The 20,017-nt window shown below is 38.3% G+C and overlaps 1 protein-coding gene across 1 annotated transcript in view; it reads left to right on the plus strand.

The window, feature by feature from the left end:
* Positions 1-20,017, plus strand: part of SPHKAP (SPHK1 interactor, AKAP domain containing) — a gene marked incomplete at its 3' end in the record, with an annotated part of 94,269 nt that overhangs the window by 49,114 nt on the left and 25,138 nt on the right. The window contains exon 3 of the mRNA XM_082767563.1: positions 1,385-1,495. Within this exon, the coding sequence (XP_082623689.1) occupies positions 1,385-1,495 (111 nt within the window). The remainder of the gene's footprint in view (positions 1-1,384; positions 1,496-20,017) is intronic.

Genomic DNA, 20,017 nt, shown 5'->3' on the forward strand with positions numbered 1-20,017 from the left:
GGCTTTTTGTACAGCCAGAGAGCACACTTCATCTAGGAAGGGGGTCAGTGTAACTCTTCATTGGCTAGTAAAATTCCTCAAGTTGTGCATATGAGTACCTCCTCTTCCATGCTTCCCCATTCTCAATTATTTGTCCTTTGTACCATATTAGAGAATAAACTCAGCTAGAAACAACCTTTTTGGTTTTAATACAGTCTACACAGCATAGGAATTCAACCCCTGGTACCTCTCAGCTCCACTTCCATCCCTACTGGAAGTTAGGATAAATTGATCCAGGCTTCATGCTCTCAATAAAAAGGCAAACATGAACTAGTGATTCCTAATGTTGTCAGCTGTCTCCCCAGCTTGTTTTGGATGTTGCAGTGGCCATGTAAATTTAATAAAGCACAAGCCTGCCTGTTTTCAGATGTGACTCTTTAGCCCCCTTAAATTGTGCAGAGACTGACTGTGTAGTCACTGCAGTACAGTTCTGGTTGTGGCTGGGCACCACCAGCCCAGGGCCATGACTCATTTCCAGACTTGATGGCATTTCAAAGAAATCTCATGCCGTGCTCAAAAAGACAGTCCTTTCTGAACATAATTTTCTGCAGATACGTTGCAGGAACATATTAGAGGTCTGTTTATTAAAAGGGCAATTTGACCCCCCTGAACACTGTGCATATTAGTACAGGGGTAGCAAATAAGGAATTCACTTCAATCTGAAGCATCAGACCTGCAAAACTAGCTTTGGTTCTTTATAGCCTACAGATTAGCTGTAGTCCCACTTTGGTTTTGTTAGGTCAAAGCTTGAGGCATCTGTTGTAGGACTGAGTCAACACAGAGAGATTAAACTCAAAGTTTTGGTCTCAGTGTACTGACTAAGCTCAGTATTCATTACGACAGGTCTTAAGTACTTTAGCTTCTCAAAAAGCAGAAAAATATATTTAAGAAGAAAGGATCTGTAGCTTAGGCAGTCCCTGAAATCATAAAAGCTGCAAGTTTATACACTCTGGTAGAATTAAATAATTAGTTTTTCTAACATCTCTGTTGCCACTTTAACATAGAACAAAACTCCTTAGCAATATTTTCACATACTATATATAAAATACATATTATTGTATACATAAATATATATATATATATATATATATATATAAGGCATTTCCTTCAAGGACTTTTAGTTCATAGAGAAAATTGGCTAGTACTTTAGAGGATATGTGTTACTTGAATCTTAGGTACAAGGACAGGTCCAGATGAAATGGAAACAGGGGTCCCAGCCTTACCTTCCAAAAATATTTGTAGGCAATATTTTCTTTGAGCTCAAACAATAGAGTTCAAACCCCAAAGCAGAGTAGTACTAATTTTTTTTTTTAATTATTTTAACTATTTTTAACTATTTTAACAGATTCTCTGCAGTAACAGTCTGCTAGAATCAACAGACTACTGGCTGCAGAATCAGAGGACACCATGCCAAATTGGCTTTCTGGAAGACAAGTCAGAAAGCAACTGTGCCTCAGTAAGTACTCACTATGATCTCCTCTGGGGAAAAGTCCATTGAGAGCTATTTGGGTAAGGTGCGGGGGCAATCACAGTACATGTTAGATTAAAAAAAGACAGTGACTAACTGACTCCAAAATTATAGCAATCTATCTATAGTTTCTGTAGTTTCCAGCTTTCTGTTAAAAGCAAACATCCAAAGCAAAAATTTGCATACAGATTTCTATACAGAATACGTTAATAAAGATTGCTTCAGAGGTTTCCCCACATTTGGCTTCAGACTTTGGTCCTCCTCTTTCAAGTATGCTTGTAGCCTGCAACTAACAACAGATAAAAATAAACCAAGAAGAAAATTATTCTAAACTGTAACTTGTTAAGGGGCAGGTAGGAATGAGAAAATGTTTAAAAAGCTGCTCCATATTCTTGAGGGCATAGAGGTACAATTAGAGAGAAAACTCCATCTTAGATGAGGAGAAGCTACTAAAGAACTCAAATGGAATTTTTCTACATTTGAAATGAAATTTAAATTTCCCCAAGTATTGTTATAACGCAATTAAATTAAGAACTTGGTTGAGCTTGTATTTGAAAGAATAGGAGTTTTTAACATATATGTACCATCTACATAAACGTGGATGGCAGTACATCTCTATAGTTGTAATTGTTTTTCATTTGAGAAAGGACTTGAAGAGCAGATCCTTACCAAGGAATCCTGTTTGCTTGCTCCTCTCTGACTCCACGAGTAGTTACTGACTACTAGTACTGCTATTAGTCAAAACTACTAGTAGTGAAAGTTTTCTCAGGTGAAAGGTTTCCAGCACTGCTCATGCTGCACGATCTAATGACCAGATGAGGACTCTTGCAGTATGTGCTGGGATTGCCTCAAGGACATGCGTGTGTCAGCTCTGGCTGACAAAAACCAGATGCGTTCTGTCAAGGAACTGAATTTCCATCCCATGGTGGTGATGACTGGAGGCATTGTGTCTTGCCAGGGGGTAAAGCAGGAGGCTAAGAACAGTAGTGATACTAAACTGTAACTTTAGCCCTCACCTCCCCACTGACACTGGCAGAACAGGGAGCAGAGAAGTCATGTCTCCTTCTGGAAAAAAAAAAAAATCTCAACAAAGCAAGGACCAAAAACAAACAAGGAACCAGAATTACTTAGAAAACATGCTTTTAGAGCATGTAAAAGTTGGGAACAGGGTCAAAGGTTTTAGGACTGAATGTCATGCTGTCCATTCGACTATCAACTCCAAAAAGACAGGGTGATCAAAACGCATAACCTAATTAGTGTGTGCTAGTAAGCAACCACATAGGTATAAGGTGAGAAACAGACTTCTGCATTGCTACTTTGGATGATTCTGGGTGAAACAAGGAAGGGGGTATTAAAGAGGAATGGTTAGTTGGATGGAATGGTACTAATTCCCAAGACTCCCAAAACTAAACAGAGCTCAGTTTCCTCTTTATTATTCTCCCAAGCAGAAAAGTCACAGTATTAGAAAGTACACAACATTGTTCAACTACAGCTGAAATGAGCAGTATGTTGATTGAGCAGTATCCTTTAATATATTCTTAACCAGAACAGGGTAATCAGGCAGGTAATCAGTGGTATCCTTTTTTCTTGATACAGAAAAGGATTGCTTTTAACACAAGAGACATTTACCACAGTTACGTGGTTTTACTGTTCATTATTTCACATCCTTAAAAAAAAAAAAAGGCTTATTTTTTCAGAGGAAATGAATACCCCTAATAATATAAAAATGAAATGTGCCTTGCTTTTTGGTATGTTAAGCTTTGACACTACTGAGAAATATAGATCATTAAAGCAAGACTTTTCTCAGACGTGGTTGGAAAATAACCAGTACAGCTTCTCGATACACACGACCCCCCACAATACTGCCACTAAACCTTTTCCCCTCGAAAGCACAAATCAGGTTTTATCTAGCCTTGGTCAGTCCCCCTGTAGGGAAAATAAGCATTATTCTTACCATTTTACAGATGTGATAGAAGAGTCAGAAGTACTGAAATGACTTTCATTATAATATCAAAAGGAGTTTCATAGATAAGGTGTTTCAATAAGTCTCAGACCCAAATCTCACACGTGCTAAAGGTCCGCAGCTTTCCCTGACAAAGTCATGCGGGGTGATAACTTTCTTTTAATCCCCTTTGTCAAAGAGAAGGTGAAAAAGACAAAACTCTTTCCTAATAAAACAGCTTTTGTTATGACAGTATGATGGTATAGTTCTGCATGGAGGCAGTGGGGTGGACAGAGATGTACCATGAGGCTTCTGCCCGACAGTTCCTAATTCCACCCGAAACTACAAACTCTTGGCAGACCCCTTTCTTACATAAAAGGATAACTAGAATCTGTTTTCAGACAAGGTCTGCTAAGTTGTCTTCCCCCATTGCCTGCTCACTTGCATAGCGTGCTCAGAAGACAGCCAGATTTCCCTATGCAGCTTTCTGCACACAATGCCAGCTCTATGCACACACATACACACAAATGTTCTGTAATTTTCAAAGAGAAAGTTTAGTACCTTAGTTGATTTTGGAATTTACAATTATAACTATGGAAGAGATTGTGCTGAAATAGAGATATTGAAATATATGATTTTGTATTCACCGGATAGAAATAGAATTCACAATAATATATTAAATGAAATGAAAATATATAGAGAGAGCATTCATTTAGAAACTAAGTTGTTAAATGTTCTTTTGGAACATCACTGTTCATATCAAGATGGAAGGTGTTAAGTGGTGTGGAAACAGTTTTTGATCTGTCCCTGAAAAGTTATTCTTTTGAATTAAATAGTCACTCAAACTGTTATTAGCAGAACGGAAGCTTTGTTCATGCTCCTGATTGATTTAATCTCAGAGGTAGTGCAGGACAGAATTTTAACTCGAGTACCTAAAATATTACAGAACTAATGTAAGTACAAGCAGTAGACTAGGAAACTTTGATGTTAATCATCAAACCCAACATGGAGACCAGAGTGTAAACACGCTACTTTTTACTGTTGTCCCCCCCCCAAATTGCTCTCCCCACCTTAGGTACATGTATATCCGGCTGCGCACAGAACATGAGCAAACTCAGGAACAGGGAGCACTTAACCACTGTTCAAGCATGGTAGTTCAGCATCATATGCAGAACCTGCAAAGCATTTTGTTCTGAGTTCTTTCCAGTGTCTGATTCTAAACAAGTGATGACAGCAGCAATGAGAAGGAATATGACCATGGAGTAGTTTCCCCAGCTACTCAGTTAGACAGCAAACCAGACTGCCCTTCGTGGAAAATATGCTTTAATTTCTCTTTTATGGAGACTTTATAAGCTGCTGTTGCCAATAGTGCCAGAGATGTTTTAATCAAAGTTGCCATTAGGTTTGCAGAAGGAAAAAATAAATCTAAAATGTACTAGATCATTAATGGTTGCTTTTCTCAAAGATAGTTTTTAGTACATTTAGCTATAATGTTCAGTTTTCACTTGGAAGAGTTCATGTTTAGTTATAAGAGGCCTAATCTTACTGTAACTATAAATGCAACAAGACCATATGAACATAGATTTCAGAAATGTTGTATTCATTATCTCCCATTACAGATTAGCACATTTAGTACAAGTAAAAATAGAGTGATGGCTGTCCTACATATGCTCACCAAGTATACTAAAATCAGTTTATTAAAACACTAAACATGTAACTCAGTTATAACAGATCTCTTTTCCAAAGAGAATTTTTTAACAGAATGGGCATTTTGGTACATGTAATAATCCATTAAACTCCAAACTGGTTAATGAAAAGATAGACATTTTGATATAAAAAATAATAAATTGTGTTAGAGGAATGGTACTGCATATTTGCCTAAGTTGGAGATATTTTCCTGGGCTCTGAAAATAGGACAGTGTTTGTGGAATATATTTTTTTCATTACTTCAAGTTCTGGTAACCCATCATAATAGAAGAAATACTAGCGTGTCCATATTTAATCCAAGGACTGTGGTCATCTGCAAGGATGAACAATAGAAACCATAGGGAGAAATAATAACTAGATGTGATACCTGTTCTCTGTTTTTATGCCAACTTTGTGGTATGTTGGTCAGCTGTCTATCAAAAGTGTTATATGTATTATGAGTATGATGTAAACAGAGTTTGAAAGGTTGTCTTGTCCTGTCTTCTTCTAATTTCTGTAGAAGACTAAGAGCTATTTTTTGTCCAATTCTCTGTGTTTACACTTAGGAAATTAGATGAGGTACCCTGGAATTTAGCCCAGGTGGACAGGGCTAAATATTAGTTATTAGGGCTTTCTATGAAGACTTCTTGCAGAGGCTACCAGGAAGGGGCTGCTGAAAGAGATTTATGTGAACAAGAAGTGAAGTTTTGATGGGAGAGCATGAAGGTCCTAGGCTGTAGTGCTGTTTTCTTCCATTTCTGTGTTGAAATGAAACTTCTTAACAGATCTCTTTAAAATGTCCCTGCACTGAAGTGTGCTACCCTCCCTGTTTCAGATGACCCCTTTCAGATTTTGCCATGCTGTCTGCTTGAAAATGTTAAACTCCTGCAAAGAACTTCTACACTGGTCTTATGAGTATATGTGGTAGAATGCTCTAGCATCTGATTTTTTTCCTCCTAAAAGAATGAGTAATTGCTAAACATTAAATTAAACTGATTAAAAATAATACTGTTTTGCAACAGTTTACTGCTGCAAAATTAAATACATAGTTTTGTGATATTATAATTAGAGAGTATAAATTATAAGTGTAGTTTAATTACACAAGTCTTGCTTTGTTTACACTGGATGAGAACAGTCAAAATCCACCTAATAGAATAAAATATTCATAAAACGCGATCGTTCATAAATTGTACAGAATGACTTATAAACATGGTTAAAATATCTATGATGCGACATTCTTATAACCCCTGTAGAGACGCCATCAAAAGCATGTGGCTTCACATTATATATATCTTTGTCCACTACATTGTCACCAACTATTTTTCATTGGACCTACATCAAATGTTTGCTGCTTTGGACGTGGTTTTAAGCAAACCTTATTTAAAAAGAAAAACCTGGTAGGTACTTTGTCCCTGCTTTCCCTCCATAGAGCTAGAGTATTTAATTACAAGTGTTAATTGTGTATGGTTGGCATGTGTTAGTATGGGTTAAGAAACTGATATTCTTCCTTAGATAATTTGCAGTTTTGTCTTTTAGCCAGAAACTCACCTAAAGCACAAAGTCTTAATAATGCATACAAAAAAGTCATTTATGATTCCACAGATCTTAAGATTTGATGTTTTTCTTTTCACTGCCTGTGCATCAGTATGATTAAGGTGGCATTGCCATGATACTGAAGCTGAATCTTAATTGTCTTTTAGGAATTCTTCATGGAAAGATTTATTTAGAAAATAAGCACAGCAAAACAAAACAAAACGATAGAATTATAGTCCTGCAAGACATTTGCCATTCATTTAACTTGAGATGCGTAACTCACAGCAGTAAGTTTTCCAGAAGTCCCCTAGACTTTTATGTTCCAGTCCAGTAATAAATAGGAAAGCCTTTAGAACTGATATTTGCACTGGAAAAAAAATAAATCTATATCTATATATAGATATATTCTTTCAAAATGGCCTTAGGCTCCAGTAATATCCCCATAAAATGCAGCATCATGCCCTCACTTCATGCAATCATCTTGTCCCCTCATGGAGGCTGGGAAGCAGGCCTTCCTACACCATGCCAGCCTGCAAAGAATTGCACTTGAAAACCAAGAAAATATACCCTTCCCTTCCCAAACAGTGCACTTCCTTGTCAGGGGTAATGGGATTTCCAGAATTTGGCAGAAACGCTTTCTTTGATATAAATACTGCAATTTTTAATGCAAAGTATCCCGGAGTAATAAAAACACAAACTTAACACTATTAGGTAGCAGTGATGGATATAGATGACTGAAAATCCCTGCTCTTCACTTGGAACAAAAGAAACCAATAAAAAACAGTGCTCATTTCTTACCTTGGCATAACAAGATACCAGTTTTTAAAGTATCAGGATTTGTCAAGATCACTAAAGGTCATTTTTAAATCTTTTTATGGCTCCTTATAACTGAAAAAAAGTCTGGCTTTGCAGGCAGATGGGTGAGAGAAGTTTCAATAAAGAGTTTAAAGTTTTGAAACGTTCTTGAAATAGTCCAGCAACTTTCCCTCTTGCAAGCACTCCTACTCTGTAACAACACTTCCAAATGCTCACACCAGAGTACTCCATACAAGTACATGTACAGTATAGGGTATATGCATAGACACAGAGTTGTATACTGGTTAGCTCCAGCCCAAGGGAGCAGCAGGAGCTCATGGACAGAGTGGAGGGAGAAGCAAAGGACGTATTCAGCCCCAATTTAGGCCAAATTCAGTGCTGCTATAGTGTCCTCTTAACTAGATTTTTATTGCTTCTGCCTGACCCCCTGCCCATGTGCAGTGGTCCTACGAGTGGCCTGATGAAAGCTGGGAGCATAGTGGAGAGGGGAAGATGACATGACTAGGGAAGCAGGGATGGTGGGCTGTAACCAGCAACTGGAAGGGATTATGCTGCATGGAAGAACCCTAATCCATCATCAGCACAGGGGGAGGAAGAATTGCAGCATGGGGTTGTTAGCTGGTCAGTCAAGTGTAGAATATACTTGGTCTAGAATACAGACATCAGCATATCAAGGAAAGGGAGTAATAGTTATTTTAATCAAAGGTGGCAAGACTGTTGTCTTGGTGAGAAAGGAAGCAGACTGTTAAGAAAACAGGTGATGTATTATAGATCATGTTTTCTGTGATCTCTATTTACTGAGACAATGAAGAATGTCATTTTGCCATCATAACAGCTGGACTTTCAGAACTGATCGCTCACCTTGATACTGCATAGCTTGGCTACCCTAAGTGGATGCTTAGGTGTTGTCAATTTTGTGGCAGTTTAGCCATCAAGTTTTTAAAGAGATTCGGGGGAGGTTAAGGCCATTACACACTAATTTGAGCTGGTTGAATAGGAGCTTCTGTGGTCTCATCTCCCCCATCCCCTTTGACTTTTTTACTGCCCTTGCATATGAACATGCAGTAAGTCAAGCCACAGAGAAAAGCAATTGTGAAATGAAGAAATTAATTTTTCAGGCCAATTCTGTGAGTCATCTCTCAGTATTGTCAGACAAATGCCAGTACTTACTCAAGTGATAGAACAGAAACATCCAGGAAACAGCTCTCACAAATTAATTCAAACTGAATGATAACATATGCAGAAAGGGAGAATCCTTGGCAAGGTGTACTTCGAGGAAAAGAGCATGTGTGCTTTTTAGTCAAATTAAAGTATATTATGAGTGGTTTTTGAAGATTTGACACCATGTGTCTTTAGAAGTTTAGGTACAGATATACCTATTTATGTTTTACATCAACCTCTTTCATATGAGAATAACTTCCAAGTAACTTCTTAGTGCAGTTACCAAGTGGTCAGGGTGTGAAAATCTGTGCACTGGGGCATTTTGTTATCTTTTAATCAAGGCCCATATGTTCTCCAAAGATTCCAGGGGAGGGGAGCATGCCCTTACTGAAGGGTGGAAATAAGTCTTAAAAGGTTCAAAAAAGAGGATGTTTCTTCCCAGGTTTGATTCAGCAGGGCTTTTACACAGCCAAGTATGGAAGTGCACTCAAATTCCAAAGAAGGTTTTCTGTTTGTTTTAAATCAAAAACACATTCAGAAAAATTCTTAAATACAGCTTCCTGAATAGTGACCATACGTGGCTGAAACAACTTCATATTTTATCGTGTTTGAATGAACATTTCCTAGTAAGCATAGTGAAGGCCTATTTCTCCACAGAAAATAGATAAACCTACACATGAAGATGCATATCCTCCCTACATACACACACTCATCAATCTGTTACATGGACAGAGACTTACAAGAGTGTTTATTTTGCCTTTCAGTCAGTAGTTACTCAGGCTTCTTCCAGAACAGCATTGTCTCTTTCAGAAATCAAAATCCAGCCATTGCTTTCCAGATCTAAGCCATAATTACTAGAGGTATTTTTAGTTTTAAGTCCCATCTTCCTATTCAGCCCGACGATACCTTAATTATATCCTGACAAGGAGCAGGAATCAGCAGCTGCAGGCTAGATTGTGGCATTGAGTCTTAGCCCTTTCTCAGGCTTGTGTGGGTGTTGTGCTCTGGTAAGGATTAGCACCTTTCAGAGAACCACTCTCTAGCTCACATGGAGGAACAAGAAACACTCCTCTTGTTGTTCTGTGCCTTATGGAGCCCAGAGCAGGCAGACTGATTACCAGTTCAGAAAACCACTGACCTCTGTGTTGAAAGGATTACTTGTAGTCTGTAAAATATATTTCTCTTTTTACTCTTGTACATATTTGTCTGAGAAAAAAAGCTATATATATATGAGCTAATGTTCAGGCAGAAATTAAATATTCCTATAAAAAGTTGCATTTCCACATTTTCAGTGTCACACACACATTTTATACAGCAAACAAGTTTCCTTACATGTTGGAGGGGGGAGGATTGACAACAGCCTTTCCTCTCTTTCCTCTGTAACTTTAGACTTGAATGCTCATTAATCTTCTGCCTGGACCTGCAATCTTCTCTTCTGTCCCTCTGTGATATTCTTATACAGCAGTGGTTTCCTACCTTTATTTAAGAGCATTGGATGCTTAGCCTCACTCTGATAAAGCTGTAAGTAGGGTTGCCCAAAACTGGGAGGATCAAGTGCCATAATGTAGTGTACTAGCACTGTATCCCCATCAGCATGTCAAAAAATGTCCTATTCTTAGTGCCTCCATGGTCTAATGTCTCAAGAGATGGGATTCTTGTGCTGTCTCCAGAGTGGACATCTATAACTGCCTGCTGCTATCATAACCACAGTCTCCCTCTAACATAAACTGCAGCATGAGGCATGCAGAAATCTGTTAAACATCGAGTGTACAGGGCACTAGAGAAAACAGATGGGGCATGTGGCATAAATATTTATTGGCATATTTTCTTTAAGTCATAAGTGACAATTAATTACATCAAACCCAAAGGAATGACTCTTAATGGGAAGAAAATATTCACAGCTGGTTTTGAGGCAATAAATTACGAGGAGATGGCTGTGGATGATTCATTATGGCAGTCCAGCCGTTAAAACAGGGATAGTCTCTAAAATATCAAGACTCATAAATCCACCAAGTTGCTTGAGATATGCACCTTGTAAAGAGTAATTGGGACTAAATTTCAGGTCCCGTCAGGTCACATCAGGACCTAATTCATGTGAACTTGAGTGACTCACAAAAGACAGTATATACTGGGTTGTCTCCTTTTGGAAAGAATATTAGGGCTTGCAGGAAGAGAAGTTTGAAACCCTATCTGCACATCAGATAGCAGTTGTGCAGCTCATGGGGCAGATTTTTACATAAGTGAACCTCTTGAACCCTATGTACAAGGTAATGAAGGATGTAGGGGATTAAAGCAAATCAAGAGAAGATGTGTTCAGGCACTTTCATTTCCACAGTGCTGTTTCCCAATCCCATTTTCCTCCTCCCCTTACAGAAAAGGCAGAGATTTTTAAAAGGCTTATCTTACCTTTTTGCCATGTTCTCAAAGACTTCTGCTGTTTTGTTTCTGCCTTTGAGCTGCTGCTTGATGCTAGACACAATACAGTAGGCATGGAATAACCCCACTTAAATGACACTAAATTACTTAAGTTGTTTAGCCTTTCAAGTCAACACAGTCTTTCCGTACCCAAATCCATGTCTGCACACACTCTCTGTTTCAGTTATAGGGGTTCTGACCCATTAAACTCCACAGAAGTGTCCACGGAGGGATGGGATGCCATCACTAGGAACATTTTAAGGAGCAAAAGTAGAAATGAGCACACATAGTTTATAGGTGTCCTGCATCTCTACAGGAGTTACAAGATCTCTGACAGAAGACAAATTGACAAACTGAACTAATCATGTAATACTTACCTGGCTTTAACAGGTATGCAGTTCAGTCTGTTATTTTTATTTTAGCTAAAAAGGCCACTCACATCTCTTCCTTCATGCACATCCTAGAAGTCTATCTCAAATTCACAGCAATTCAATTTTCTAAGTATGGCAGAGAAATAAGATGGCTGTTTCTGTACTATATATATATTGGCCAGAGAGAGGCCCTCAGATTTTAGAATATGAAGAGAGTAATGTGATGTTTTGGTTATCCTAATGAAGATAGAAAGGAAGAAGGGAGAAAAATACTTTTTCCACTTACAGCTAAAGTGGGAAACTGTCATCCTCTATTCATGTAAAGGATTGTATGATAAAAGGAACTTCTGGACAAACTATGAGCAGAGAGTGCCATTGTCCTATTTTTTGCTGGTTTGCAGCAGTCTGATCTCACTTCTGTGAGGTCAGGAAGGTACCGCTGTATAGCTGAGGGATCCTCATCATAAAGCCTTTTGAGTTACTGAGGTTACAGTGCAGAAGGTGTACCTGAGCTTCTTTGTATTCTGGGGTTACCACTTGTAATTCCTCCCACATGTATTATACCACTGCCTCTGCTTCCAACTGTGTGGCGTATCTAGTACTTCCAAACCAATATTTTTTTAATTTCTACATTTTACAGCTGGTTCCTCTGCCAGAATCATTCTGGCAAGCATGGAAATTAACATGAGACAAGCATTGCATCCAAATGTTAATGGATAATTAGCTCTGTCTTCCAGAGGGTGTTTTTTTTTTTTTTCCCTGAATCACTATCATATTATTCCAAACATCTCATATAAGACATTCAACTCAAGATCCTCTTTAACCATTTAAGTATTATGGATCAAATTCTGCTGTGTGTGGAGGAGAACTACATCCCTTATACCATTTCCAGTCTCCTATCTACCAAAAGGTTGAGCTGTACTCATTAGTTATAACCATTAGTGCCTCCAAAAAGAAGAAGTGAAAGCCAATGGAGAGAAACCAATATTTAATGAAGGGAAAAATGTAATCTTAAAGCAAATACTCACAAAAAAAAAAAAATACTGGTAATTTTTAGTTTCTTGATTACTTGCAAAATATCTCAGATCCCTACAGAAAGGACATGTGAACCCTTGTAACACATCCTTCTTCAGTAGGTATTTCTCTCTTTGCTCAGGAAAAGGAAACACTTGGGTATTAACTAATTGCCTTCTTCCCTCCCAAGACAGCACACCAATTCAATAGCAAGGTAGGAAACAAAAAACAGTCTCCTTCCCAAAGCTACTCAGAGGTGGAGTGATAGGAGACAAAATAACAGTGATGACAGAAAAAAAAAAAAAAAAGAAAAAAAAAAGTGGGGGAACACTACAGAATATTAGCTGACACTTAGCAAATTTCAGTTGGCAGTTTGTTAACAGTTGGGATCTCCTTCTCCCAGAAACTATAGGACAACGCCTTTTCCTGTACATGCATTATAATGTGGGTGTCACAAATCTGACTGCTCTGCTTAGAGATATTTTAAAGAAGCACAATATAGAAGCTGAATGAAGATCACATGCTAAACATTATGAAATTGTATGCACAAGAAAGCCACGCACACACTCCTACTTAAAATAATTCTCATTTCCTCTTCATTAGGGAGCATGTGACTGCACAGTTATGTCTTAAAACAGCTGAGAAATTAGTGAGCGGGCCTGGGTGAATGCAAGCCCATCTGCCCCCAGGCAGCTATGCTAACTGCTTCCTTGCCAGCTCAGTCTGCTGCTGGCTGCAGCAAACTCCTTTAAAGTAAAATGAGCAGTTCTTTATAACACAGATAATCACACATACCCAAGGACAGAGCAAGAGAGAACATGAGAACATACTAGGGTTGGAATTCCTTCCCAATGGCTTTGTGCCCCTTGTTGTATTGGTCCTCAGCTCTTAGCATACAGAATTTAAAGCTTATCTTCAATGGAAGTTACACCTAGTTGCCATGACTGTTTTCTTCTGCAGAATTCAGAACCTCGTCCATACAAAGTGCATATTCACATGTCCTTTGAACTGAGTGATCAACTACATCCATACAGCATCCATTATATCATCATAGTATCAGCACATGACTTTTTTTCCTACCATAATTAAGAACAACTTACCACCAGCTATGAGAAGCAGAGATGGGGGTTCTGTTTTGTAAAGAGATTTCCTTTCCTGAAGTATCAGCATAAGTCAGAAAACAATCAGGAACCACACCACACAGTGCTTCTGAAATTACCTAAATTTCTGCTCCTGGAAGTGTTGCAGCAAACTAGCTCAGGCTGAGAGGTTTTCTTGCTCCTTTTCCAGAAAGATCCAATCAAATCCTTAACTAGATGTCAGGATTTCTCATCTCTTTGCTCTTCCACAGATACACTGGGAGCTACAAAAGCCCTGACTTTAATCATCACTGTAAGATCTTGCAGACCTCTGTCTGTCACACTGCAACGGGAGCCCAAATTAGGGGATGAGCTGGAATTAGGTGACTAGCCACCGAAAGTATGGCAGGGAGCCTCACAGTCCTGTTCACATAGGAGCTAGAGGTTTAAGAAGCTTACACGGAAAGCAGTCGTTTTTTTGGTAGAAGCTTGTTTAGCACTAGAAGAAAGCTTAGACCAGAAACATCCTTTTAATTTTCAGCCTTGTCATTTCAGATATGATAAATTGGAAGCTACAAAACTCTTGTTTTATTTAAGGAGCTTGTTTTAAAATACCCCAGTCTTTTCAGACATTTTTTTCTCCTGACAGTTATATAAATGCAATTCTTATATATATGTAGAATGAACATCTCAGGTTTTCTGAGCTTCAGAGCTTAAAAATGGGAATGGTAAAGCTAAGAATCTAATTGACTCACAAGCAGAAAGATCTTTATTTCTGCCTCCTTCTATTTAACTTAGTAGAAAAACATCCACAATTTCAGCAGATGTGTGGTCTAGCTTGGAAAATATGTGCAAATAGGTGAGTGCAGAACAGCTACTTGGCTTGACACACAGGGGCTGGGGATGGTATCGACAGTTCTGGTGCGGTAGCCCTCTCCTCCAGATTCCAGCAGAATATGTTTAGCTGAGACCTTTTACGTTCTCTTCAACTGATGCTATACAAACGTGGGTAGAATCATGCTTTTCTAAGTAATTTTTCCAAGTGTTTAGGAAGAATCAATGTCAAATTCACCAAAATTAGGCTTTCCAGTTAACATCACTTTATGCACTATAAATAGTTAAGAGAATTTCCCATCTTGCTTCTTAAACAGTGCTTTTGGGAAAGATAACTTCTTCCAGATCCCCTTTCCCACATCCCTCCTTTTTTTCCCCCCTCCCCTGAAAGATGTTTAAAGAACTCCGTGAGAGGAAATGATTTATCTTTGCTATTTAATACTAGATTCTGGAAATCAATAAATCATACTTCAACTGGGTCAAGACCTATATCTCTCAAAAACTACATGTAATTAGGCAAAACATTGTCCCAAAATAGCTGTAGATTTGTGTGCATAAAAATATTTTGACAAAGTAGTCAAATTAGAGTTAATTTAGTTAAAATATTGTTTTTAAGAATAAAGGGAATACCTAGGATTACAGCGACAGTAAAGAAGCCTAATTGCAGTTTTGTTTGCCTGTTTACCAATAGTAATAATTTCAGGCTCAACTGAGAACAATGAAAGAGCAAATCCAAGTTGAGGGGGGAGCAAATGAATAAAGGAGAAGGGGGAAAAAAAGGAAATCTCAAAGTTCAGTCAAGCCTTTCTTTCTAATTATGCAGTGGCATTTAGGGTTTTGAGAGCGTGTATTTAAGATGTCAAATTAACTGACTTGATGGATCTTTTTAATGTGACTGAACAACACATTCTCCAAGCATGGTAGGCATGGTGATTCATGATTTCATTTAAAAAAAAAAAAAAGTGGGATCAGAGATGGTGATATCTTAGATAATTTTTATGGATGCTTACACAAAACAGTCCTCTAAAAATAGGCAGAGAGCAAGAGAGGGCAGCACCAAAGTAAACCTGCACTTACGCAGAAGCACACAGACCTGTGGGCCCACTCCTTTCAGAGACACATTTGGCAGCAGAGCCTCCCCTGATGTCTCTGAGAGCCCCAAACAGAAAAACAGAGGGGACCAATGTCTTCACAGAGCCATGTCAAACAATCTCCTACAGAAACAGACACCATCAACAGAAATTAAGCATTGGGCTTCAGCTTTTTCCAAGTCAAACTTAAAGCCCTGATGGTATGTGGGAGGTGGGTGAGAAGAAGGAAGAAGGCAAGAGGGTGGGTAGCCTTGATCAGGAGACAGACTGTGTCACCACCAGTGCTGACAGTGGGAGGAACTGGTGCTTCTGCCCCACCAGCATTGTTCTTGCAACTCCTCCGCAGTTTGTAGGATCCAGTATGCTATGCAGAGCTACCATTCTGTGTGCTGGAGATTAGATCTTAATTTCCCGTCATGACATAGCTTGTGAGGACACGCAGTCTAGGTGAGCCCAGGTGACAACCTGCAGTAGCTTTTGAAGTCGTTGGATGACATCTGTTTAAGTACATAATAGAGTTCAGGGGTCCCAGAGACAGAAGTTTGTACTGGCCTCATGAGTGCAGGTGGCACTGGGAGACTGTAAGCACACTGGCTGTGTGTGAAGCCTGCACCTTCCTGCACAGCACAGAATCCAGGCAAGGCCGCACCTTCACAAATGTTCTTCTGAGGGGAAAGTGCCCATCAGAGCTTACATCTCAAGATGCTAAAAAAGTTAACTTTGAAACATTACTACATAGGTGAGAGAGCTTTTTGAATTCCAGCACTCATGTATCCCATCAGAAATTCAGCTTGTTTCTGCACCATTTCATAAGCACAACAATGCGTAATACTACTACTTTTTCTAGCAATCTTGCTGCTTCAGAGCTCAGTTTATAACCTGTCTAACTGCTGGGGCAGAGCTGCCCTGGAATTTATAAAGTGTGTGTGAGCAGACAGATGCTGTGCAAGTCTCCTTCAGTGGAAACAGAGGTCAGGCCATACAGACCTTCATGTAGTTTGACATGACAGAAGCTGTTGGCAAACCGTATGCTATCTTTATTATAGAACTAGTCAGAAATGCTGAAAATAGAGATTGGTGAGCCACAGCAGGAGCAAAGGCCATAGCAAAAGACTGAGCTAGAGAAGTTGGGGAATTGGCCCTTGGTTTGAAACACACTGTTAAGAGAGGACCCACAAAGCAGAAGGCATTTTGTGTAACTGAACTCCTGTAAGTTAGTAGATTTAAGGCTCTATTTAGAGACTGTGAATTTAGAGACCATGCCATGTGTTGTCAACTCAGTGCTGAGAACAGGACATGTTATCTTCTGAATTGCAGTGGAAACCACTAGCTGTGTTGGTAAGAGCTTGTTTTCTGTGAGAAAGTCTCTAAAAAAAATCAATTGGTTCATTTACAGAATAAGAGATTTATTTATTTTTATTTGTACTTCAAATTCACCTAGAGATATCTAGAGTGACTATCTTAGTTCCACACACCTTATTGGTAACATCTAAGAACACTTTCACCAAACTGTTTCCATTATAAAACTAATTTCTGCTTCTTATAACACTGGTCAGCTGTAGCTGGTCTTTTGCAGGCTGAATGCCAGTGCTGTTAAGGATAAGATGAAGTACTCATTGTCACAGGAGAGAAAAATATGAGTATTGTCTAAAAAAATTAATCATGATCCAGGAAGCAAGAAAAGCACTGGAGCAAGGATAGACTTGAGGAGGAGAGGAAAGAGTTCAGGGCATTGGCCTAATCATATCTTATAAACTTGATTTTTATTCCTAATATGTATATTGATGTATATTTATCATATAGTTGAGTTCAGTAAAAGTCCACCAACAAATGTCCATGTTTCCTTCCTTAATTAGTTCACACTTAATTTTCTCAAAAGCAGATAAAAGTTACAGTATGCTGTGCCTGTGCTACAGAAGGATCACACTAAGTAGCAAAGTGGACTGTTTTTCATCTAGAGACAATTTCTGATCCACAGGACCCAGTCCTGAAATCCTTTCTGCGGAAGGCTTTGAGCTAATATTTATCAGGAGACTTGTTTCAGAAACTGTGACAACCTTGGTGCTGCTGAATTTGACTGCAGCCCTGCAAAGTACCACTCCTCTAGTCCTTCCCCTCTGCTGCAGCCCAGAGGAAAGGCACCTATGCTCAGGGGACACTGATCTGTAGCACAACTTCCCCACAGCACAAATGACAGCACAAATATGAAAAATACAGACTAAACCATTATGCACATTAACATCGTACTACAAAAGGGAAAAAAATATCATACTAGGTATCATCATGACGTGATAAACATTTCTGAATGTAAGAGCTAGCTCACTCAGTTAAATATATATTTTCCAGATATTTCTATCTTAACTTCTGATCTAACAGCTTACATCTAGTTTTTAACACAATTTACTCCTTCCATCCAGCTGATGGATATACTTATGCTTTGGTACTACCTGCTAATCATACACCCCAGAGACTTGGAACAGCTGGAACTTGCAGCTAATCATTCCCCTATAGACACTCCTATAGAATGTTTTCACTTGATATCTCTGTTTAGCAAAAACATTTGCATTTTTATATTAGGCTTCACAGCATTTACTTCGCTGTCTCTCACAAGCACTGAAAATGCCCGCTCTTTTGTGCACAATAGAACTGACATGGACAGATAAGAAGAATGGATTTATGCACTTACTCTTTTTACTTACCTTTCTCGATTCTTGAAAAACAAATGACTTTCATAGTACTTTAGAGCAACGTTTTACCAAATGAGACTATCTAGATGTGTTAAGAAATAGTAGACAAATATTCAACTGTCCCAGAAATATGAACATTCATTTTATGCACCATCAATGTTTTCCATATATCCAAGATTGTAGTAATTCCCCACTTCAGTAATTTATAAGATTAAAGAATGCATCTGTTTGACTTTGTAGACTATGGGCAGTTATATTTCTTGGCGTACCAAGACTGGCCTAAGAAGAGACTGCCAAAGAATCAGAAATTCAAGGCTGCAGGGAGTCTCTTTCACTTTGCTTTCATTGTTAAAGAGATCATTTTTCCAAACCATTAAATAATTTATATCCTTTAGTGCATTTATTTAACAGAGCCTGCCCTTTAGTTAGCTACAACAGTTAAAACTTCATGGCATTTTGACAACTGAAAGTTTCAACAATTTCCATGCAATCTTTTCCCTAGAAGTGTCTAAAATTTGGTAGTACTGTTTTATGAAGTTTAGTCTTTGGCTTCCTGAAGCAGTCCTGTAACTGACACACTGTTCGAGGCTGCACTGAGATTTGGTTAACAGTCACTGGCCTGCCCTGCTGAGCAGGAGATTGAAGGAAGCAGGAGGAGGAGAAGAAGCAGGACTTGCTTCTGTGCCACCCACAAACTGATCTCAGATCTATACTCATTATTTTGCTCAGGAAAAAATCCTCATTGAAAATAACATCCCCTGCCATGGTCTAATGGAACCATAATTTTTCTATATCAACAATCTTAACACATAGGAAAAAGACAAGATTAACTAAAATGAAGCTAAATTATGGTATAAATTAGGGTTTATTGGTTTAGATTTATCACCATTTTATTCAAGCTAGCCTTAAAATCAGAGTTCTCAGCTTTGTTAACTGTCACGCTTACATTATCTAGTTCTCTAAGATTGTACATGACATTTAAATGCATATAGAAAGAAAGAAAATAAGCAAGCATAAGGCCTAGCAAAAATGTAATTTAAGAAGACTAACGTGAATGTAAGGTTTTATGGAAATATACATTAACTTGGTGGTCTTACATGAGCCATAATAGTTTTTATTCCTTCTGCAGCAAGGACTATTTTTGACCCCAATCTGCAAATTAAAATGGTGATGTAGAAACATAAAACTTTTAATGTTCATGGGAGACAAGCAAAGAATAGAAATATTAGGTAGGATGTTGCTTTTGGCCTTGATGGATGCAGGGTCATTCCTGTGAAGTTCTGCACCCAACACATGCATATTTGCTGGGGAGGTCACTGTGTCATCAGTAACAAAACTCCCATTAAACTCGGAGTTGCTCCAAGACCTCTGATTTCTGAAGCTGCAGTGTAGGAAGACTTCTACTCTCTCAAGTCTCACTGAGTTACAGTGCAACCCTTATAGAAGCTTTTCATTATCCAAATACATCTCAAGCATCAGTTATAGTAAGTTTTTTCTTTAAACGATTGTTTTGAAATGACCAAAGACACATACTTCCCAAAAACTTGTGCAAGCAGACTTCTTTCAAGTAAAAAAGACTTATTTGTACCAAGCCAAGATGTGAAAAAACTCATAGGATCCCCAAAATTATAAGATTAATTATTAATGAAAGGGTAATCTTGTGACATTTATTAAGAAATCATCGTTTTGCAGATATTTGGTTTGACCTTGTAAGAAAAAATATTAAATGGCAGTTGAAATTCTATTGGAATTATAAGATTCAAAAAGCTGCAAGTTCAAAGAAGAACAGTCAGATCAATAATTAGGGGCCCCTACAGATCAGAAGAGGTCCCAGTGTTTTTATTTAAACTTTACATTGGCATAAATAATTCAAGTGAAAAT

This window comes from Aythya marila, assembly GCF_965140915.1.
Source record: "Aythya marila genome assembly, chromosome: 9".
Taxonomy (NCBI): Eukaryota; Metazoa; Chordata; class Aves; order Anseriformes; family Anatidae; genus Aythya; species Aythya marila.